General features: G+C 41.1%; 1 protein-coding gene across 4 annotated transcripts in view; it reads right to left on the reverse strand.

Annotated features, from left to right (window-relative positions):
- The window catches only part of SYNJ2 (synaptojanin 2), a 128,919-nt gene that overhangs the window by 96,142 nt on the left and 7,633 nt on the right, over positions 1-25,144 (reverse strand). For all 4 annotated transcript variants that reach the window (XM_072141040.1, XM_072141039.1, XM_072141038.1 and 1 more), the window contains one exon: positions 825-911. In XM_072141040.1, coding sequence (XP_071997141.1) covers positions 825-911 — 87 coding nt within the window. Of the gene's footprint in view, positions 1-824; positions 912-25,144 lie in introns of those variants that run through there.

A 25,144-nucleotide genomic window follows, 5' to 3' on the forward strand; every position in this document is an offset into this window, starting at 1 on the left:
GTTTTCTGATATGCAAATTAGCTTTTGTGACTCATCTCTGGTATCTGTGACTCTTCTCTTTCTCTCAGGCTGGCTTTATATTCAACTACAGACATATAAAGCTTTATATACAGATGGGAAATATTGTGTAAAGTTTTTTACACAGTGCATTGTGTTACATTCATGACACGGTGAGTACAGTTTGCTATTATTAAGAGGCTAAAGTACCTGGGATGATGTCACTCCAGTCACATGACATGAACTGTGACTGGTAAGGAGGCTTTAAAGCATGGGAAGTATTACATGGGAGGAGCTGGCTGAGCAGGACACAGCCCCCTCTGATGCCAGGTAATAATAAAAGGTGATTTATGTGGATGTAAGCGAAACAATTTTTAGCTAAAAAAAAAGGGTGTCAGATAGTCAATAGAGCTCTATAGGAACCTGTCACTAGCAGTACAAAACCCAATATTTGAAGACTGTTTTAAAATGATGTAGTTTATGTAATGTGAAACAGTTATACAGTCATTATTACTAATGAATTACTGTTCGACCTTTCAGCAAATTTAATTGGTAATTTTCTATAAATTGAAAAAGTCATTAGGCTTCACTACTGATTATAAGTAGCAGACAATAACAGTAACAAGCAGGATATAGAAGCCACAGCTATTTTACAGTGAATCTGACCCAATCTACAGTGATACACGTTGTATACTTTTTACTTGTAAGAGGACTATACCTCAACAAAACAACTTTTGGTATATGTACTTTTTGAGCATGACTATGGATTTGGACATGGGCTTCTGACATTTACCTTTGCTAGGAAAATAAGAAAAAAAAAGAGTTACCTGATTTCAGCTGAAGAACCCCTAGACATCCGTATGCTTCCTGCAGTCTCTCATATTGCCCCTTAATTATTTCCTTTTCATCAGGTGCTTAATAAAGAAATAAAGAATTTGGTTAGAAATTTGATTAGAATAGCAAAATTTTATTTAAACAATTTCTGGTAAAAATACTTGCTGTGACACATAAGATACTTGATTATACATTGGGTACTCTACCCTACCCATTAGTCTCTAGTAGCTGCAGGGTTTTAGGGTCTCCATTTCCAGATTATGCTGTAGGCTACAAGATGATTGAAAGTCCCATAAATAGGTCAAAGTATTGTAAATTGTGGATTTAACATGATTGGGCACATAGTGCGCCCGCACAAGGAGTGTCCTGACTTCACAACAATGTGCCCCACTGCCAGCCCTTTTACGTGCAGTGGATGGAGGAGGAAGCACTCGTCTCTTTCCACTATGTAGTGGCCATTTGGAGGTACTGCAAGCATTGAAGTATTAGAAAGCTGCGTTTGCAGTGACTCAGAAAGGCCATCACATAGTGGATGGAGACATCTGTGTAGGACACCAACTATTGTATAGTGCCAGTTGACAGTAGTGAAGATCTCGGCTTCCGGTCTGGTGCTGCATGGAGGAATCCGCGTGAGCGGAAGCTCCTGATCCCGGTTGCCACTAATCTACACCATCAGCTTTACAAAACTGGCAGGCAACCCAAAAAGGGTCCCAGGAAGGGACTGAATCCCCCAAGCCAACCCGGTGGCCCCAAAACCACCCTGGACCGCTTCCTTAGCGAAGCCGCGGAGTTCCCGCCATTACAGCCCCCGGCTCCAGGGATCTCCCCGCCTCAGACCCGCAGCACCAGCGCGGGCAAGAAGACGCTCCCGATGGGGAAAAAAGCATCCGCCACGGCACCCCCCGACGCAGCAACATGTGAGGGGACAGGCGCGGGCGATGAACCGGGTAGGAAGCACCTCCGGGCCTCAGACCGCATGGCGGGCAGTGAGCCGCCATCTTGGGCAGAGATAACAACTGCCACGGCTCCAGCCTCCCCCTTACTGTAGCCCAGGCTAATACAGCCCAGACTTCTGATAATGAGGCTATAGTGGCTGGGGCATTATTAACTACCCCCTCCCAGGATGAACCACGGCAGGGGGCTGCCATGATACCCAAGGCAACCTCCCCCTTTACGCATACATCAGGAGGGTGGAGGTTTGCCGGAGGGGTCACAAAAAAATTCTCCAAACCCACAGTCCTGGGCCCCTATCAGATGAGGGTTCTTCCCTTCCCCAGGCTGTAGCCCTCTTGCCACTCCACTCTCCCAATTACAGGGCAGCCCAAACAGCTTAACATGCTCCTCCAGAAGAAGATCTGGGTGCCACTCCATCACTGCCAGGTATGCAGGAAGATAGCTACCCTTGGGGGTCCCCTAGCAGTTCAGCCTCTCTGGGCGGATCACCCACAAAGTTCTCCCCCACAGTGTCCTCGGAAATGCAACTTCTGCTACAAAATTTACCTACTTTAGGGGCCTCATAGAAAAGGTCAAAGACACATTTCGTACTGGACTGCACTCAGTGAAAGAAAATCTGCGCTCTTTGGTGGGAAGAGTGCAGGGTCTGATGATGATACAAGGCTGTATGTAGCTCGCCTACGGGATAGCACTGCTGCACAGGCTACCACTATAAGAGACATGTATCGTCATACAGAGGATCTAAATAACAGAGGGCGGCGCAACAACTTAAAAGTAAGAGGGGTGCCCGAACCAAAAGGCCATGAAGATGTCAGAGTGATACTGGAAACCCTTTTCAACCAAATCCTGGATCAACCACCCACTCACAAGATCAAACTGGACAGAGCTCATAGAGCCTTAGGCCCCCGTGGCACTGCCACCAGACCCAGGGACATAGTTTGCTGTGTGCATGACTTTGAGCTCAAGGAACAAATAATGGGCAAGGCCAGAAAATCGGGAACTCTCAAATATGCAGGCGCCACTATACAGATATTTTCTGATCTCTCCTGGATTACGTTAAACAAAAGGCGACAACTTCGCCCACTACTTTCTCAGCTGAGAGACAAAGGTATTGCGTACCGATGGGGCTTCCCGTTTGCCTTACTTGCCAACAACAATGGGCAAACATCTCTGCTCCGCTATTATGAGGTTCTGCGGGGCTTCTGTAAGGAGCTGTACCTGGAGGTCCCTGAAATTCCTGACTGGGAGCTTGCCCCTCCCCCTCACCATCTGAATGGTCCCTAATTCAGAAGAAACAATCTCGGGTTTCTCTCCAGGTACCACGCACACGATTCTAGCTGAAACCTGGTGGATCTCTTTGAGATGCGGGGTAGGCTTAATTAGATGCCGTCTGACTCCACATTTGTTATGCAATGGTTAACTTTTTGACCAAATGACCCTGAGAGAAATACGCTCCCAAAAGGCAGATGTGGTCTTCCTACAGGAAACCCACTTTGACGCCTCAGGCTCGTGTTGCAAAGAACTCCTATCCAACCTCGTTCCAGGCCAATGGTGATGGACTTCGAGGGGGAGTAGCCATCCTTATAGTATTATCGACCCCGCGGGCAGATTTATTATTCTACAGGGCTCCTTACGCAGCATTCCCCTCACCCTGTGTCCCTAATACAGGACAGGTTAAGTTATACAAAAAAGTCTTTCGATGCCTATCTAAACTTCCCCCAGCGGCCCTACTCATGGGAGGGGACTTTAATCTACCATTCTCTGCGTTTGCGGATCGACTCGCGATAAATCCCCCCCCCCCCGGGTCTCCTAAGGGCTACCCAGGAATTTAGGAAACTCATTCGACAGTACAGACTATTTGACCTGTGGAGAATATGTAATCCATGTGACCGCTCTTACTCATATTACTCCCCTCCACATGGCACCCATACGAGGATCGACCTCTTCTTGGGAACCATACAGATCCTACGATTGATGAATACGGCAGTTCTGGGACCGATAACACGGTCAGACCACACTCCCCTCTCCCGGAACCTCTCTGATCCCCTTATGAACACTAGAGCTTACCACTGGAGGCTCAATGAGACTATCCTCAAAAAACCGTCCCCAAGGGAAACACTGGCAATATTCCTAACGGACTATTTCCGTGACAATGCAGAATTAGTTTACCTTCCTAATTTATGGGAAGCACATAAGATGATGGTGAAGAGCTGGTGTGTCACTTTGGCAGCTGAAATGAAGAGGGACAGAGAGAGACAAGAAGTGGAACTAAAAGCCCATCTTTTTTTTTGGAGCAAACACTTGCTGAAACCCCGACCAGATCTCTCCTTAAGCAGGCGGTGGAAACCAGAGCCAAACTTAAAGACCTAGCGGTATATGGTACAGAGAAACTGCTTACATATTGTAAGGAAAAATTTTTTGAATGGGGCAATAAAGCCCATACCTTGCTGGCCCGCCGGTTGCAAGAGGAAACGGGTGGGACTTCGGCACACTCCATCCGCCGCTCCGATGGCTCAATCTTGTATGACCCGCTTGAGATCTCTAGGATTTTTCAGACATACTTTGCCAATCTCTATAACCTCCCCAACTCCCTCCCTACAGACCCGCAACTCCCAGATTGACGCCTACCTTCAATCATGCAATCTACCCCGACTACCTCCGGGGGCGCTAAACATTCTTAATGCTCCTATTGAGTTGGAGGAACTGACCGACATCATAAAAGCTCTTCCTAACGGCAAATCTCCGGGCCCTGACCGACTGACGTATCTATATTATCAATCATTTCAAACACTGCTAGCCCCCCACTTGTTTGCCCTATTTCATGCTTTTTTGAATGGCACATCGATACCTAGGGAAATGTCCCATTCACATATAACCCTGATCCCCAAACCTGGAAAGGACCCTCTAGATCAGTGATGGCGAACCTTTTAGAGCCTGAGTGCCCAAACTTCAACCAAAAGCCACTTATTTATTGCAAAGTGCCAGCGCAGCAATTTAAGTAGTAATGCATTTCTCCTTGTTCATTGACAACTTTCAATCGTTCAGCCTGCCAAGGACACCAATGCAGTTGAAAGGAGGAGGGCAAATTTGTCTATCATTGTAGGAAGATTCTTTGAGTTCTGTCTGGTGAACTTCATTCTGGGGTGAAGGCCTGGGTGCCCACAGAAAGGGCTCAGAGTGCCGCCTCTGGCACCAGTGCCATAGGTTCGCCACCCCTGCTCTAGATTGTACCAATTATAGGCCTTATTAAACGCAGACTATAAAATTTAAGCCTCTATTAAGCTTCCCCATCTTTAATGGCACTCGACAGGGATGCCCCTTGTCTCCCCTTCTTTTTGTTCTATGTATAGAACCCTTAGCGGCAGCTATCAGGAGGTCAGCGGATGTTGGGGAGGGGGGGTTATGGTCAGAGATAAAGAATTTAAGCTATCCCTCTTTTCGGACGATACACTTCTGACCGTCACCAAACCCCACCTTTCGCTGCCCAACCTGCACCGGCTGCTGGATGAATATAGTAAACTTTCGGGGTACAAGATAAATGTGGCCAAAACGGAGGCCCTCCCTAATAACCTACCCCAGGATGTGCTGGAGCTCCTAAAATCCAACTACAATTATAAGTGGCAATTGACTTCCTTAAAATATTTGGGGGTAAATCTGACTCCTAACTATAGAGTGTTGCACTCTCACAATCCCCCCCCCCTAATTTGACTCTATCAGAAAGCTGTTAAATACATGGAATAAAAAAAGATCTCCTTCTTTGAGAGAATATCGGCCGTGAAAATGACAATTTTACCAAAATTATTATATCACTTTGAAACCCTTCCAGTCCCGGTCCCTCTTAAGGTTCTCAGGGCACTCCAGGCCTCTCTCCGATTTCAGTTTATTTGGGCGCATAAACGTCATAGACTGCCAGGTACACTACTAATGCAGCCTAAAGATTTGGGGGGTTTGGCAGTCCCAGACATAGTTAAATACTATTGGGCGACCCACCTACGACGGATACCGGCGTTGTCCTCCCTGCCGGCCTACTCCAAGTGGATGGAGATAGAGAAGCTTTGGAGTGCCCCCCCCCCCCCGTCCATCCTAACACCTTCCTGTGGGCCACGGCCACAACTGCCCATGATTCTCTATTGTTGGGGCCTATGTCGCATACAAGATCAATTTGGATCCAATGTAAAAACGTTTTCCCCTAGAGTCCCAACAATCTCCTATGACATCCTTTCTTTTCAATTCACGTCTGCCCTCCAGTCTAACAGGACAGATGTCGAGACCCTGGTTCCTTAAGAACCTTTTTCGCTTTGCGGACATAGTGGATTTTAGCACTAAAGCCATTCTCGACTTTCCAGACCTACAATCCAGATATGACCTACCATCATCCTCTCTATTTAGCTATTTGCAAATCAAATCATATCTCACCTCATTGTATGGCTCCACTAAAGTATCTACACCCACGGAATTTGAGAGGATATGCAAAATGGAACAATCCACGGCAGGTCTTATCTCAGCTATATATAAAATCCTGACCTACCCACGTGACCCCCCCAAAACACAAATACATGCGAAAATGGGAAGCGTATCTGGGCAGGGAGCTGTCTCAGGAGTCCTGGAGGATTGTTTGGGATAGGGCGGCAAAATTATCCCAATGTGTACAGTTTAAAGAAAATCAGTACAAATTGTTGATGTTCTGGTATCATACCCCAGCCTTATTACACCGCATTTATCCTGACTCCCCGGATGTGTGCTGGAGGTGTGGAGGAGAGGGAGCGAATGTTCCACACATCTTTTGGCACCGTCCCCTAATTAGTGAATACTGGAGAATGGTGGTCAATGTGGCGTCCTCAGTCCTTAAACACAAATTTTCTTTAGACCCTGCCATGTGCTTATTGAACCTGTTTCCACCGCAGATGAAGAAATTGACCTCTAGGCTACTTCTGCATATGCTCACAGCTGCTAAGTGTCTGATCTCAGCCAAATGGAGCCTGCCCCCCTCCCCCGTCCCGGGTGGAATTATGTGCCAGGATACAGGAGGTGCGAAGGATGGAGCATCTTACCGCGCTCCTCAAAAACACCGTAGATAGGTTTCACCTTATCTGGGCTTCATGGGATGACTTCTGGATGGGAAGAAATGAATGCTGAGGAGGGAGCCCATCATAGGGCTGGCCCTTACCAATATGGGTGCGGATACCCCCCCCTCTCCCTAATTTTCCGCTTGTGTCTTCCCTTTAGTGCTCCCCATCTTTGTCTATGTCCTTGTTTACTAGAAGTTAAGTAATTGTTGGCTGGTATGAGTCCTGATATTTCTCAAGAATCTGTCAACTTACTTTAAATCAAGCTCATGTTCATTACCATTGAGTGTTTGTTATTCACTACCCACCGGAATATTGGCAATGTATACTGTACTGGCATTTTACTATGCTGTTTGTGTTTCTTTTATTGATGTACCAAAACTTTCAATAAATATCCAGTTGGACAGTAGTGAAGATCTCAATAAGTGCAGCACCCACGCGTCATTGAAAATATTAAGAGTAATAGAGTACAGCTGCGGCTCTTCATTTCAGTGTATGCACAAAAGAGTTTATTCTTACACCTATAATATTAATTTATATTGTACCAAAAGCTGAAAATACCGGTAACATGAAAGTTTGGAAAGTTTACTATTAGATTTGCATCAGGTTGCTGAACCTGCGGTTGGAGCTTTATATCACAGTATAACAATGTTGATCACCTTATTTATATGCATTACTTCCTCTGATCTGAATGGGATCCTTGCCCTTTCTAAATCTTCTCTATGCAGATCTGCTCTTTACAATTGCAGATTTCTCCAATGTAAGTGGATCACACAACATAAAAACTTCCAAACAGGATATGAAGTCATTGCAAAACTAGCCAAAAATACATTGCATAACATTGATCACACGGAAACTAAATACAAGTCACATAAAGTAGTACTGGAAATGTACAACAGTTTAATACGGGCAATAAAAACTTAAGTGATCCCTGAAATATTTTATGTAAACTAATATTTAATTGTTAACCAAGTTACTGCTTCTGTTTTTGAACAGCTATGTTTTTCAGGTTTAAAGTTTAGGATGTAATTGCCCAATTTACCATTAAATTTAGGCTGTTTGGATCAATGCACAAAAGAAGGATTAGGTATATGGTATATATTATAGGGATGTCCCCTATAAAAAAAAAAAAAAAATTCTAATAAAAAAAAACTAACAATTCAAATTAACCCCCTTTCCCTAGAACTGATATAAATAAAAAGTTGGTATCCCCATGATCATACTGACCCAAAGAATAAAGTAGACATGTCATTTGGGGAGCACAGTGAAAGCCGTAAATATCCAAACCCAGAAGAAAACGACGCAAATGCAGGTGTTTATCATTTTCACTGCATTTGGAATTTTTTTCCAGCTTCCTAGTACATGGCATGGAATATTCAATACCATCACTATGAAATACAATTTGTTACGCAGAAAACAAACCGTCACAGAGCTCTTCCCGTGTAAAAATACAAAAGTAAGATTTTTGAAGGGGGGGGGGGTGAAAAATGGAAATGAAAAAATAAATAAAAAAGGGCCAGTTTGTTAAGGAGTTAAAAGATGAGTTGTGTTTGGAAGAAAAAAAAAAAAGGTTTTTCAACATGGCGTAGTTGAGGACTGTACCTTTGTACTTCCTATTGCTTGGCTTAATCTACACCAGAAAAATTTACCTCGCCTACTTCTTAAATGAAACACCCTACATTCAAGTAAATAGGAGTGGTGAAAATGCACAGCATGAATATAAATCCATACATTTTATAAAAAATAGTCAATAGACTTGTTGTTAAAATAAGCACGGATCACAAAGGAGGGACCTACTACTAGGTATACATATCTCACAAATCCATAAGAAAGAGAGATAACAATATGTACAGGCAGTCCCCGGGTTACATACAAGATAGGGTCTGGAGGTTTGTTCTTAAGTTGAATTTGTATGTAAGTCGAAACTGTATATTTTATAATGGAAGTTCTAGACAATTTTTTTTCTTTTGCCCCAGTGACAATTGGAGTTTCAAAATTTTTGGTGTAATTGGACCAAGAATTATCAATAAAGCTTCATTACAGACACCTTACAGCTGATCATTGCAATCTGGGACTGTAGTAAAGCATCCAGAGAGCTTCACCAGAGGTCACAGTGGGTAGAGGGGTCCGTCTGTAACTATGGGTTGTCTGTAAGTCGGGTGTCCTTAAGTAGGGGACCGCCTGTATTCAAAACAATAGCAAATCAAAAAACAATTTACCAGGGTAATTTTGCAAGTTTTTTCACCTAAAAAGAATGGAGAGGTCTGTAATTTTTATTGTAGGTACACTTAAAAAAAATCCAGAAATTCACATTGTATGATTTTAATAATTAATTTAATAAATAATTAATTAGCATTTTATGGCATGAAATAAGTATTTGATGCCATAGAAAAATGTAACATAATAGAACATAATGACAATTGACCAAGTTTACACACAGTGCAGCAGGGATTTTGATCTTCTCCGGATCTTTCAGGTTTCGAAGCTGTCCTCAAAAACATTAAGTTTAGTTTATTTTGATCTCATCTGAACTTCTCCCATGCCTCTGGATAATCCAGATGGACAGTAGGAACTTCAAACAGGTCTGGAAATGAGCTGGTATGAGCAGCCCTTAATAATTGAATCTATAAAGGCATAGTGTGTTACTAAGGGTAATCTTTGAGTTCCCAGCTGGCTTCAGGTCTTTGACCAGGTCATTCTGTATAGTTCTGGGACGATTCCTGACCTTTCTAAGAATCATCCTTACCACATGCCTTGTGTAATTGATGAAGAGCTCGGTTTCGGGCTCGAAACGCGTCTCGATAAAGAAACCTAAGTTGAGATGAGATCTTGAGTGCAGCTACAGACCAAGGAAGATTGACTGTCATCTAGTGTTTGTTCCATTTTCTAATTACTGAGCCAACAGTTGTTGTCTTCTTACCAAGCTGCTTTCCTATTGTCCTATAGCCCATCAAAGCCTTGTGTGGGTCAACAATTTTTCCCTAGTGTCTTTAGACATCTATTTGGTCTTGTCCATGGCGGAGAGGTTCTCTTTTATACAGAAAACAAGTTCAAGCAGGTACAGATAATGAGTAACGTTTCTCCCCAGTTATCTTATTAGATCAAATGCTTCCACTTGTTCTTGCTTCTTTTTTCCTAATCTGATTTTTGCTCCATAAAATGTCCATTTGAAAGCAAAACAGCAGAAGCATCCTGAAGTATCAGATTACCTAATAGCTACAAGCAGGTGAGGGGGAAAGCAGAGTCATAGCAAGGTCTACTTCCTACAGCTTTGAGGCTGCATTTACATTGTGCTATGAAACACAATACATCAGCTGAGTAGAGGCGATTTCCCTAATGGCATTGCATTAAAGGCGTTCTCTGCTTTCAGCAAATAACTGATATTGTTTCTGCAATGAAAAGTAATACAATTTTCCAATATACTTTCTGTATAAATTTCTCACGTTTTTCTAGATTTGATGTTCTTTTATAGAAAGCTTCTTTGTTTACTTCTATGGACAGAAATCTGTCCATGATCTTATGTCACACGTTACAAAAAAGGCCAATGAAAAGAATGGGTCAGTAAGGCATCTGTGAAAAATCACTGAAACCAGGAAGAGAAAACCAATCTGTATGTGTCCATAAGCCAGACTTGCTTCAGTGAAAAATCAGTGATGTGAAAAAAACCCCAATATGAATGAATACACCCTTACAAAGAGTAGAGATGTAAACAACTTGCGCCCTTGTGTGACATCACAAGAACATGGACAGATTTCCTTCTGCCCAATATTGCAAACAAAGTACAATTTTTTCTTTTTAGCAAAGCGACAATTGAGAAAATTGTGAGATGTAGGTATGCCAATGGAGCTACAATGCTAAACCCCCCCCCCCCCTTGTTCAAACTTGGTGGCAATTAAATAATCGTAGTGAGCCCACTGATTTTACTCTTCAAATTCCCTTAACCCCCTACCGTCAAAGCCACTTTTCACCTTCCTGACACGGCCCTTTTTTTCAAATTTGACATTTGTCACTATAAGTGGTTATAACTTAGGAACATATCCAAGTGATTTTGAAATTGTACTCGTTAGTTGAAAAATTTTAGTGGTATGTTAAGCGTTTATTTATGAAAAAAAACTGATATTTGGTGAAAATGGTGGAATCATAACAGCAAACTGTCAGCTTTATGTCGACATGGTTTTTTATGCATCCTCTCATTTTTGTAGGATGTTATGGGTCTTTTAACCCCTTAACGACTTGGCCTTTTTTTAGTTTTTTCACTTCCATTTTTCACTCACCAACTTAAAAAATCTATAACTTTTTTATTTTTCCACATAAAGAGCTGTGTTATGGCTTATTTTCTGCGTAACAAATTGCACTTCATAGTGACGGTATTTAATATTCCATGGCGTGTACTGGGAAGCGGGAAAAAAAATCCAAATGCAGTGAAAATGGTGAAAAACCACATTTGCGACGTTTTCTTGTGGGCTTGGATTTTACAGCTTTCACTCTGTGTCCCAAATGACATGTCTACTTTATTCTTTGGGTTGGTACGATCACGTGGATACCAAATCTTATGTCACACGTTACAGGTATAGGTTTTATAATGTTTTCATACATTTAAAAAAATTAAAACCTCCTGTACAAATTTTTTTTTTTTTTGCCATCTTCTGGCGCCAATAACTTTTTCATACTTTGGTGTACGGAGCTGTGGATAGTGTCATTTTTTGCGAATTTTGATGGTGTTTTCATTACTATAATTTTTGGGACTGTGCAACCTTTTGATCACTTTTTATGTTTTTTTTTCAAAATGGCAAAAAAAAAAAGCCATTTTCGACTTTGGACGCTATTTTCCATTACGGGGTTAAACGCAGTGAAAAAACCTTATTATATTTTGATAGATCAGGCATTTTCGGATGTGGGGATACCTAATGTGTTTATGATTTTTACTGTTTATTTATTTTTATATCAGTTCTAGGGAAAGGGGGTTGATTTGAATTTTTTGTTTTTTTTATTATAATTATTTTTTTTTTAAAACTTTTTTTTTATTTTTACTTTTACTATTTTTCAGACTCCCTAGGGTACTCTAACCCTAGGTAGTCTGATTCACCCTATCATATACTGCCATACTACTGTATGGCAGTATATGTGGATTTTACTCCCCATGCATTACAATGTGCAATTAGCACATTGTAATGCATGGGTTAAAACGAAGTAGCCTCGGGTATTCGGAACACCCGAGGCTACCATGGCGACGGATCACCGCTCCCCGTGACGTCATCGGGGAGCGGCGATCCACGACAATCCACTGCAATATGCAGCAAAGACTTACCGGCTATTGAGAGGGCTCGGCCCGCGAGCCCTCTCCATACACCGGGACCCGGGAAGGGGTTAACTTTAGGGAGATGCCACACGTCAAGTTTTTTAGACCTTTTTATCCCCTTCCCACTCTGCATCTGATATATTGGATGCAGAGCTGATGCCAGTTCAGCTCAAGATCTGAGCCAAACTGGCATCAGGATAAACAGGGTGCCGGCATTAACTAACAGCCGACACTTCAGTGTATCACCAGCAGTCAGAGTGGGTGTTTTGAACCCATTTTTGGCCCGTTTTTAAGCAGTCCGTTAAAAAAAACGCATGTGGTTAAAAAAAAACGCATGCGGTTTTGCAAACGCATCAGTTTTTTGAAAACGCATTCATTTTTGTGATAATTATAATTGGGAAAAATGGACAAAAATGGAAAAAACTAATTTTTAACCGCATGTGTTTTTTAACGGACTGCTTAAAAACACCCCCAAAACGGGTTCAAAACACCACGTGTCCCACCACCCTTAGGCCCCTTCTCCACTGGCGTTTTTCACGCGCGAGTTCTGCGCGTGCATTTGACGCTCAGAACTCGCATTGCACTCTGTCCCATTGTATTCAATGGGTCTTTCTTCATTTGCGTGGTTTTGCACGCGCGTCAAAATCGCAGCATGCTCTATTTTTGCGAGTCACGCGCAATTTTCACGCCCCATTCAAGTCTATGGAGATGCATCAAGAACGCATTGCACTCGCAATCATTGCAAGTGCAATGCGAGTGCAATGCGTTTTAAACGTAAGGGTTGCTAGGTGACCAGTATAACAGTATTTCCCCTGCTCGCGAACGATCATTTAATTTAAAAAACACAATGAAGAACAGTGAAGAATAGAATAAAACCAGTGAACACAGTGAAAACAGTGACCACAGGATCATTTAAGATAAAAACACAGTGCAGAACACAGTGCAGAATAGATTACAGATGTTCGGCACATCTGCTTACTTGTCGGGAGATACGCGCGGAGCGCTGCGAACAAAATAGCATGTGAAGAACAATATATATGTGTGTAAAGAACACATTGCAGATGTTTCCATACATCTGCAATGTCTTCTTCACACATATATATTGTTCTTCACATGCTATTTTGTTCGCAGCGCTCCGCGCGTATCTCCCGACAAGTAAGCAGATGTGCCGAACATCTGTAATCTATTCTGCACTGTGTTCTGCACTGTGTTTTTATCTTAAATGATCCTGTGGTCACTGTTTTCACTGTGTTCACTGGTTTTATTCTATTCTTCACTGTTCTTCACATCTGCTAACTTGTCGGGAGATAATATACGCGCGCGGAACAGTGAAGAATAGATCGCAGATGTTTGCAACTGATCAGAAGACATTATTTTTCAATTAAATAAAACATTTTATTCCCGAACCTTGGTCCCTTTGAAAAAGTCCCATGGACTTAAAAAAACGCGCGTGAAAAACGCACCGAAAACGCAAAAAAACGCGAACAAAAATGAAACAAAAACGCAGCAAAAACGTCAGTTTTTCACGCATTGCACACGCACGTGAAACGCAACGCTAGTGTGCAAGAGGCCTTAGATGCTATTTTTCACATTTTCCAAAAAAAACACAAAATCTTGCTTTTGAGGGACCTGCTCAGGTTTCAAGTACCTTTGCGCGGCCTAAATAAATGTAAAACCCCATAAATTACCCCATCATAGAAACTACAGCCCTCAACGTATGCAAAACAACTTATGATTTATAGTTTGTTAACCCTTTTACAGGGGTTAAAACAAAATCTTAAAATTGAATTTTTTTGGCTAAATGAATGTGCTTTTCAAAAAATGTACAAATTCTCAGTGGATAAAATACTAAAACGCTCCACAAAGTTTGATACCCAATCTCTCCCAAGTATAACAATCCCCTATATGTGGTGGTAACCTGCTGTATGGGCACACGCCAGGTAAGGTAATCGAAGGTAAGGCGCGCCAATCAAAGCAGATTATGCATAGTCCCTTTTTTATGCATAGTCTTCAATTCTTTGGCAATTTGGACATATAAAGAGTTATTTTCTGCAAAATTAGATGCACTTTACAAATACTTCATTTCAGTGGGTCATTAGCTTATTGATGATTTTTATTAACTCTTGAATGTATGGAGAAAAAGAAAATCTTATTTTTTATTAATATTTTATTATCTTATTATCTTATTTTTTTTTAATATCGTACACAATACCATAAAAATAATATACCATCTTTATTCTATAGGTCACTATGATTACGGTGATACCTAATTTATAGTTTATTTTTTAATACATTTTTTCAATTTTACTGGAGAAAAACGAATATAGAGAAAATCTCTTTGTTTTCGTATATTTTTGGAGACAACTTTAACCCCTTAGTGACCAAGCTCATCTGCGCCTTGATGACCAAAGCCTATTAGACTTCAACTTACCAAAATGTTTATAAGTTTGTTTTTCCGTTACATTTTGTATTTCAAAATAGTGGGAAATTGAAAAAAATTGCTATTTTCAAACTTCAAAATGTTCTGGTTTTCAAACTGATAGTAAGTAATTTGGGTAGTAAGACTAAGGCCGTTCCACACTTGCGAGTGCGATGCGATTAACTCACATCACACTCACAACGCATGCGTTGTGAGTGTCATGCAAGTTCATTGCATCACACTTGCAAGTGTGGAACGGGCCTAACATTTACCACATCTCAGCTTTGTGTTGGCGTCATTTTATAAGTGTCCTTCTGTTTTATTAGGACGCTAGAAAAATCACAAATCGAAGAGCATTCTCTCAAATTTTCAAACATTTTTTAGAATCAATTATTTTAGGGACCATTTTATTTTTATAGGGGTATTGGTAGCTCTGTTAATAGAATTCTTTTAACTTAACCCCTCAAACTATTCAAAACAGCAGGTAGGAAGCCTGTTAACCCTTTATGTAGTTTACAAAAATTCAAACAGAATGAAGGTTTGATTTCGAATTCACTAATAATTATTATTATTTAGTCTATTTAGCCCTAAAATTTACCCCCATTAAGTGACTAGAAGTAGAAAATGCAGTTTTTTTCCGAGTAAGAGGACATCCCATATGTGGATGTAGCCCATTGTCAGGGCACATGGCAGGGCACGGAAGGGAAGGAGCCATTGAGCTTTTGTAGGGCAGGATAGTTTTCAGGTTCCATGATGGGTTTGTAGAGCCTCTGGGGTAACATTCACATATGGTATTTTGGATGCGTTTTGAAACACAATCCAAAAGGCTCCACCTGCGATCACATGTTGAGGTAAGATTGTATATATGTGAGAACGTGGTCTCAGGTACCACAAACAGAGAATTTGTAAACTTTTTATTATGTGATATCGGGGGCATTATAACCCCTTTGCCATTTTACTTTCTGTTGATCGCTCCCCACTTTCAAAAATCAACAACTTTTTTCTGGCTTATTTTCTGCTTAACAAATTTTACTTCCTAGTGGTATTTTATATCACATTCCTTGGACTGGGAAGTGTAAATGCAATTCAAAATGCGGTAAAATTGACAAACAGCATTTGCACCATTTTCTTGTGGCTCTGTTTTTGCGTCTTTTACGCCTGTACATTCCAAATAGCACCTCTAATATATTCTTTGGTTTGGTACAGTCACAGGGATAGCTAATTTATATAGGTTTTATTAGGTGTCAATAGATTTTACCAAAATTAAAAACTTATGTACCAAAAAAAAAAAAATATATATTACCTTTACCATATTCTGCCTAATTTTTTCATACTTAGGAGTAACGGAGTTGGCTAAGTTGTCATTTTTTCCGGGACGAGCTGACGTTTTCATTGCTGCCATTTTAGGGACTGTGCTACCTTTAGATCACTTTTTATTATGTTTTTATGTGCTGCGAAAAAGGCCAAAAGGGTTGATTCCGACATTTGAGCACATTTTTTCGTTACGGGGTTCACCGCCGGGGATAACAGTTTTTATATCTTTATAGATTGGACATTTTGAGATGCGGTGATACCTAACATGTTGTGGTTTTTTAAATTTGTTTTCCACTTTTTTAAAATTATTTTTTGTTTTATATGTGTTAGGGGCTTGTAGGACATTTTAATGAATTTTATTTTTCATATTTATTTATTTTTTTTTTTTCACATTACTAGTATATGAACTACGTAGAGAAAGTTAATTTATTGTGTTGTAGACATTTAATGCATATTGCATTTGAGTATGCTGATGCAATATGCTAATTAGGGGGTGGGTGCTATGTAATCATGTGACCACTATGTTTGGTATATATATGAGCTCCACTGTTTTCACTTGGCTTGAAAAAGGCTCTCTGGAGCCGAAACGTCGCTGCTTTTGTACTTCACTGTACCCCAACATGGAATAAAGAACACCCGTTTTTTTCACTATACGTGCTGCCTACTTTCAATTACCTAGTATATGAACTAGTGATCATCGCTTGTTCATACTAATGCACTGCAATAACCATATATTGCAGTGCATTAGAAGTGTCAGCCTATGCAGATGCATAGGCTGACAGGCAGCTACTCAGTCCAGCCAGAGGCTAGACCGAGCAAGCATGTGCCGATGGCAGATCCCTGGACCTTCATTAGGTTCCCGGCTGCTGGGCACTGAAGACAGCACCCCGTGATCACATTGTGGGGTGCCGGGAGGAGAGGGAGGGAGCCCCCTCCCTCTGAAGGTACAGTGATCCTGCAGTCACAGCATTGACCACAGGATCGAAGGGGTTAACAGCTGTTCCGATCTGGACTCTGAGAGCAGGGTCCTGACTAGATGGAGAAACCTGTTGGCCTAGCCTAAGTGTGATGCCACACATGGCGTTTTGAACCCATTTTTGGTCCGTTTTTAAGCAATCCGTCCAAAAACACATCGGTTTTTTGAAAACACATCCGTTTTGGACAAGTTTTTATTAAGATAATTGGTAAAACCTGTCCAAAACAGATGCGTCCGTATGGGCGGTCACTAAAGGGTTAATAATTTTTTTTTTTGTTTACCGAGCTGGTGTAGGGCTTATTTTTTTTTTTGTTGAGTGTCCTTTTCAGTGGTACCATTTTGGCGCAAATAACTTTTTTGATCACTTTTTGGAACATTTTTTGTGAAGGGATTTTATGAAAAATGTACATTTTTGGCGAGTTTTTCAGTTTTTGTTTTTATGGCGTTCACCGAGTGGGTCAATGATGTTTCTGAGTTATTGTACAGATTTTTATGGACATCAAATATGTAGTTTTTTTGTGGTGATTTTTATTATATTATACTATTGTTATTATTATACGTTTTTGTTTGGGGGACTTTTACTTAATTTCTTTTTATTACAAAAACTTTATTAAAGTGTTTTTTTTTTTTAACAGGTTGGCTTGAACAAGCGATGTTCAGGAGCTGGTGCCAGAAGCTTGACGTAATAGTACTGCATAATTTGGGAACGCACTTCGGGGTTAAACTCTAAGTGCTTGTGAGGGAGCGGTAGAAAGCTATTGGCACATGTAAGTAAGCCAACTACTCCTAGTGGTAAAGTTGGTCTTAAAGGAAATCTACCATCAAAACCAAGCATGATAAAATGATTCTGAACCACTTCTCACTTCTAGGACAGGAGGTACTAAAAAAAAGAGCAGTTTTGCTTTCCCTCCATATACAGTCTTGACTAAAAGCACCAGCTACAGAAGAATAAAGTTTCAGAGAAATCTGTTACTTTTGTCCACCTGTCACATGAGAGATTAAACAGCTGCTGGAAATCTGTTTGTCTACCGCATAATAATAGCACTTGTCTTCTCAGCTTTTTCTTCTAGAAAGTTTGAAACAAACTCTTTCAAGCTGATTTTCCACTTCCTTGGTGATTACATTCTAATGTACACCTAATTTTTTTTGCATACGCTCAGCGTATATGTATGGAGAGCTTCCAGACGTATACATTGACATATACAATCACTGGCCAATTTATTAGGTACACCTGTCCAACTGATCGTTAACACTTAATTTCTAATCAGCCAATCACATGGCGGCAACTCAGTGCATTGAGGCATGTATACATAGTCAAGACAATCTCCTGCAGTTCAAACCGAGCATCAGTATGGGGAAGAAAGGTGATTTGAGTGCCTTTGAACGTGGCATGGTTGTTGGTGCCAGAAGGGCTGGTCTGAGTATTTCAGAAACTGCTGATCTACTGGGATTTTCACGCACAACTATCTCTAGGGTTTACAGAGAATGGTCTGAAAAAGAAAAAACATCCAGTGAGCGGCAGTTCTGTGGGCGGAAATGCCTTGTTGATGCCAGAGGTCAGAGGAGAATGGGCAGACTGGTTCGAGCTGATAGAAAGGCAACAGTGACTCAAATCGCCACCCGTTACAACCAAGGTAGGCACTAAACCTACTTAACACACGAAACACCAGATATGCACAGACACTATATTGTTGAGAAAAAATATGTAGCAAAAAAATTTTATTAATCAAATGAAATATCATAAAAACATACACAATCAAGGTTATGGAGCAGACATTCCTTTTTTTTTGGGGGGGGGGGTAACAACTAATACTGGACAAGTTACATAAAAGCATCAGGTGGCATAGTGGTGTAAAATTGTCAATGCACAGTGGCATGTATTATATCTCCTGGGCCTATGAGGAGACTGCGATACAACACAGGCACAGACATGATGACCAAATCTGATATAGTAAAAAACTATAATGGACAATATAAACGTTTACCTAGGTACCAGGATACTTGTAGCCACCAAGATGCACAAGTACCCCGACGCGCGTTTCGGCACGCTGCCTTCGTCAAGGGGTATTAACACACAGACATGGGAAACCTTTTAAAATACCCAGTAGCCAATAGATGCAAAGAACACCCGGTATGCGTAAGGCAAATCCTTGGATGATGTAATAATCAAACAAGCCGATAAGGGTGGAAATGTTGTCTTATGGCCCAGAAAAATGTACGAAAATGAAGTGTACCGTCAACTGAAGAATAGCATTTGCTATGAAAAACTAACTTTCTACTCCAATAGTAAATATCAGGGTGAAATTGAAACAACATTGAATAGAGACATACGAACTAATGTAATTTCAAAGGAGCTTGCCGATGCCCTCACGGTCCAGACACCAAGAGTCCCCACACTCTATTACCCAAAGTTCACAAGGATGCGGCCAGGCCTCCTGGACGCCCTATCATTTCGGGTAGGGGCGGACTCACTGAGGGTATCGGCAAATTCATTGATCTTTCATCTCAAAGGCATTGTTGAATGCCTACCATCTTACGTAAGGGACACATCGGACTTGCTTCAAAGGATTGAGGGATTATACCTAGAGGAGGATATGATAATAGTCTTGACACTATCTTGTGGTGACGATACAGAATGCATATAGAACAATAATGTATTGAACGCCATTGGCCGATAAAGAAACGTACATGAACAACAATGTATCTAATGTCAACTTACCTCAATGCGACACAACATACTTCATGTCAGGTCACTTGTTAATTCCTTTCCTCAACCTTCGGGTCCAATTGCATCCATTTCGCCACCTCCTTGCACACCAAAAGCACGTTTGTACCTCACCCCCCTTTGCACAATCACTCCTCACACATGCCCTTCTTCACCTCACTTTCCTCCCCCTTTTGCACTCACTTTTTCCATCACCCAGAAATGATGCAATTGTTCCATAAGACCAAGGAAATTATCACTAAGATTTCCATTATTTCACACAGGTACACCATCACTCTATGGCAATAAAATTGGGACAAAAGTTGTGATATGTCCCTTCCTAAATATATGTCCATTGGTTCACCAATGGCATACCCACTATGAATTCTGACACGTTTAGGATTATACCTGCACTGGCACTTTAAAAATATCAACATTGACGTTCATGCCAATACATCCCTATTGGGATTGTTTTTATTATTAGTCACATCACCAGTGTTATTACATTACACAATATTTCACTACACGTTGTGTCATATTATTAAATTACATTATGACGTCATTGTTTCCTAATATATCTTGTTATACTGCTTAGCACATACTTATTATGTATATCAGTTTGCATTCGTATAATGTCACCATGGGTGCTTTTACACAGAAATTAAATATATGTATTATGAACAATATGGATGTTTGTATGGAATACTACTAGCGGTGTTATTTTATGAATATTTATATAAATATATGCATTTCTGACCTCTATGTAATTAATTATGGTCTTCCTTGCCCTGTCCCCTTTTTTCAATGTAAACAAACAGTTTATACTCCTTTATTCACCTAGTTATTTATTTACCTTTTCAATATATGAAAATTAACAATTTTAAAACAAGGAGTAACACCTTTAGATTCTCGTCAACAAGCGGGATGTAGCACGCGACATACTTTGTGCACATGCGCTGGAGAGTCTCCGGCTTCGTAGTCCCGCGATAAGCGTAATCCAGATCATGAAGGCACACGTCACGTGACATGGTCAGGTGACTGCCGCGGCTTTTTGACTCCGGTAGGCGGGACTTTGCCAGCTACATGCGCTTCATTACAACACATAGTAAGTAATCAGGGACAAATTATAATCAGGTGGATATTTGTGCTGTTCTTTGCATCTATTGGCTACTGGGTATTTTAAAAGGTTTCCCATGTCTGTGTGTTAATACCCCTTGACGAAGGCAGCGTGCCGAAACGCGCGTCGGGGTACTTGTGCATCTTGGTGGCTACGTGTATCCTGGTACCTAGGTAAACGTTTATATTGTCCATTACATAGTTTTTTTACTATATCAGATTTGGTCATCATGTCTGTGCCTGTGTTGTATCGCAGTCTCCCCATAGGCCCAGGAGATATAATACATGCCACTGTGCATTGACAATTTTACACCACTATGCCACCTGATGCTTTTATGTAACTTGTCCAGTATTAGTTGTTACCCCCCCCCCCCAAAAAAAAAGGAATGTCTGCTCCATAACCTTGATTGTGTATGTTTTTATGATATTTCATTTGATTAATAAAATTTTTTTGCTACATATTTTTCTCAACAATATAGTGTCTGTGCATATCTGGTGTTTCGTGTGTTGAGTAGGTTTAATGTATTTAGGTCCAGCAACAGACATTACGATTCCAAATTGAGGACCATTGGGTGTTATTCTCTCTCCTCGTAAGTCATTTCTTACATTGTTATTAACCAAGGTAGGCAGAAGAGCATCTCTGAACGCACAGTACGTCGAACTTTGAGGCAGATGGGCTACAGCAGCAGAAGACCACACCGGGTGCCACTCCTTTCAGCTAAGAACAGGAAACTGAGGCTACAATTTGCACAAGCTCATCGAAATTGGACAGTAGAAGATTGGAAAAACGTTCCCTGTTCTGATGAGTCTCGATTTCTGCTGCGACATTCGGATGGTAGGGTCAGAATTTGGCGTCAACAACATGAAAGCATGGATCCATCCTGCCTTGTATCAACGGTTCAGGCTGGTGGTGGTGGTGTCATGGTGTGGGGAATATTTTCTTGGCACTCTTTGGGCCCCTTGGTACCAATTGAGCATCGTTGCAATGCCACAGCCTACCTGAGTATTGTTGCTGACCATGTCCATCCCTTTATGAAAACAATGTACCCAACATCTGATGGCTACTTTCAGCAGGATACTCCACCATGTCATAAAGCTGGAATCATCTCAGACTGGTTTCTTGAACATGACAATGAGTTCACTGTACTCAAATGGCCTCCACAGTCACCAGATCTCAATCCAATAGAGCATCTTTGGGATGTGGTGGAACGGGAGATTCGCATAATGGATGTGCAGCCGACAAATCTGCGGCAACTGTGTGATGCCATCATGTCAATATGGACCAAAATCTCTGAGGAATGCTTCCAGCACCTTGTTGAATCTATGCCACGAAGAATTGAGGCAGTTCTGAAGGCTAAAGGGGGTCCAACCCGTTACTAGCATGGTGTACCTAATAAAGTGGCCGGTGAGTGTACTTCCAGATGGAGGCATACAAGGTATGCTGCTCCTTCCTGCTGAGCGACATATGCCCTCGGCAGAGGCAATAGTAGCCTATGGGGAATAGATGCAACACAATTTATCCCTCCTTTAGGTTTGCTGATTGGATATGTCATTCGGGGGAAGGGGGGTTGGAGTATGATGTCACTGTCCATACAAGCACAGTGACATCAATAGGGAAACGCTTTGTACATTGGTATCAGTCAACCGTAGAGCGCTCCTACCCACATTCAAGGGGGAGGAGGCGACGAATGTCACTGTATAAGGGGAATCCCCCCCAACATGTCCTTACAACGTATTGCACAAAATGTGATGTGAACCCAGCCGTACAAGACAATGCAACAACAATTACCTTGTAAATCAGATTCAGAATGAAATATGGTTAGGTTACATAGGTCGCCATCACAAGAAATGTGAATAAATGCTGAATAAGGCCAGCGGCACACGTGGCGTTTTGAACCCGTTTTTGAGCAGTCCGTTACAAATGCATGCGTTAAAAAGCGCATCCATTTTTGAAAACGCATCCGTTTTAGACAGGTTTTACCAATGATCTTAATTAAAAACGGGTCAAAAACTGATGCGTTTTCAAAAAACAGCAGCTTTTTTCAAAAACGCATGCATTTAACGAACTGCTTAAAAATGGCCCAAAAACGGGTTCAAAACGCCACATATACCGCTGGGCTAACAATCCTCTCTCCAGATCGATAAATATACTGCACTTTCACCATTTATTGGAGAATGTAGTGGGCACACTGAGGGTGGTAACACACATGGCGTTTTTGACCAGGTTTGACCAATTAGCTTAATTCAAACTGGTCAAAAACACATTGTTTTATGCGATCTGAAAACGCACTAACTAAAAATAACCTAAAAACGCCATATGTGTCCCCACCCTCAGAGGTCACAAAAGTGGCCTTAGGGTGATGCCACACATGGCGTTTTGAACCCGTTTTTGGCCCGTTTTAAAGCAAAACGGGTTCAAAACGCCATGTGTGGCATCACCCTTAGGCCGACGGCCCATGTGGTGTTTTGAACCTGTTTTTGGGTCGTTTTTAAGCGGTCCGTTAACATCAAACATCAATTTTGAATTAAAATAGTGCTAAGCCTCATGATGTATCGTCAGCATATGATTAACCTCCCCATAGTGTTAATCATGTCATAATAAGTGTTCTGTAATATGGAGCATGTGGTTGAGATTTGACAAACCATCTGACCATTAATCATGTGACCATTTTAGCAGCTGAAGAGTATAATTTTATTTTATTTTTCGGGGGGGGGGGGGGGGGGCAAAATGCAGTTTTTAAAAGCACGGTTTTGGGTTTCAGATGTCCTATTGATTAACTTTTTTTTAACCCTTTCTGTGCTGTAAATTTAAAAAAGAACACAATTCATAGAAGGAAACATTTTTAGCATTTCTTATGGAAAAACCTTTTGCTCTGCATAAAGCGATTTTAAAATTGATTTTTATGATTTTTACTCCAGTGAATATATTTACTGGAATAAAAATTCATTTTGGTGTGTGCCATGTTCCCTATACGAGTTGAATGTGGAATGAGAATCCTACATTGAGCACCACCCCTCTACTAAGTGTGCGGTCACTACTGTTCTACATGTTCAATTTAATGCAGTCATCCACATCCAAACTGCTCCATTTCTACAGATGAAATCTGGATCCGTGCCCCTCTGCTATGTATGCACCCCTTTACCAAGTGTCCTTTTAGTTTTGGGTTTATCAGAATTGTGGCACTAACACTTTTTACCCCTTTATTGTTTAGTGATGTTTTTATGTACAGCTGGGGGAGGGATCATCATTTGCTCTGATGATCCTTTTATAGACTGATTTCAAATTAATGAACATTAAGGTAATTGATCTTTTTTCATTAATTGCTGCTATTATTCCCAACGGAGTTCTGAGTAATGGACTAGCGGTCTGCTTTAATTCATAACACGCTGGTCACATCATATAAAGTGTCCTTGCCTCCGCTCGCTTGGTTTCCGACTAGCTGTCGGTAATGAGGTACATAATTAATATTTCTGTCCCTGGGACAATTTTCTGTCCTGGGCGCCAGTTTTTATTCTGCTAGAACATTTGTCCTTTGGTCTACTCTCCGCCATTTTTCAGGGCCCAAAAATGTAAAATACCAGTATTAATTTCGAGTTTCCACACTATTAAAACCAAACCCCTTTTTCCGAGTGGAGTCAAAGGATGCGAAAATCTAATTTTTTCTGGAGCCGACAACTGGTGAGAGCATCACAAAAAAGGCAGAAGCCCCATAGAAAATGTCCCCCAATGTATGCCAAGTTGAAAATGTTCTTTTAGACTCTTATTCAGGGCATGTTCACATAATGCGTTGTGTTGTGTTGCGTTTTTTGATGCATTACTGACACATTCCAAAGGACACATGCCTTGGACACATGCGTAAGTAACATAGCATTTTAGCAAATTCAGTGGAAATGCAATGTTACCTCAGCATGTGATCCAGGCTGAAGCCTTTGGAATGCGTCAAAAACCTCAACACAAGGCATCGTATGAATGCGCCCTCAAGGAAAAAATGAGCGTTGCCAATAGAAGTAAAAAGACATAAAACCAGTGAGACAATTCTAAATGTACCAGACTAGTTAAGAGGCAAGTATATAACATATATAAATTATGCACAATTCTCACCAACTATACATTCCAGCCTCCCTGACACAACATGCACCATTATAAAGGTTTTGGCCAGAAATGATAACTAACAGTTATCAATATCTAATCAGTGAGGGGCGCCCCCACCAGCTATTATACCAGTCATAAACCAAGTACAGATGCTGTAAGTCGCAGCTCCCATTCACTTGTAGTTGTGGATGGTCCATCAATTAGAATTCCTGACCAACCCCTTCAATATACAGTACATGGAATTTTGGCATAATCTGAAACAGGAATGTTTACTATGAGGTCATGTGACCTTTCAGCTAGTGGTGAATTTCTTGGAAAGTTTCTATAAATTGACTGCTTTTAGAGACAACCATTTGTGATCTTTGGGCAGTA

Source organism: Engystomops pustulosus, chromosome 3, assembly GCF_040894005.1.
Source record: "Engystomops pustulosus chromosome 3, aEngPut4.maternal, whole genome shotgun sequence".
Lineage (NCBI taxonomy): Eukaryota > Metazoa > Chordata > Amphibia > Anura > Leptodactylidae > Engystomops > Engystomops pustulosus.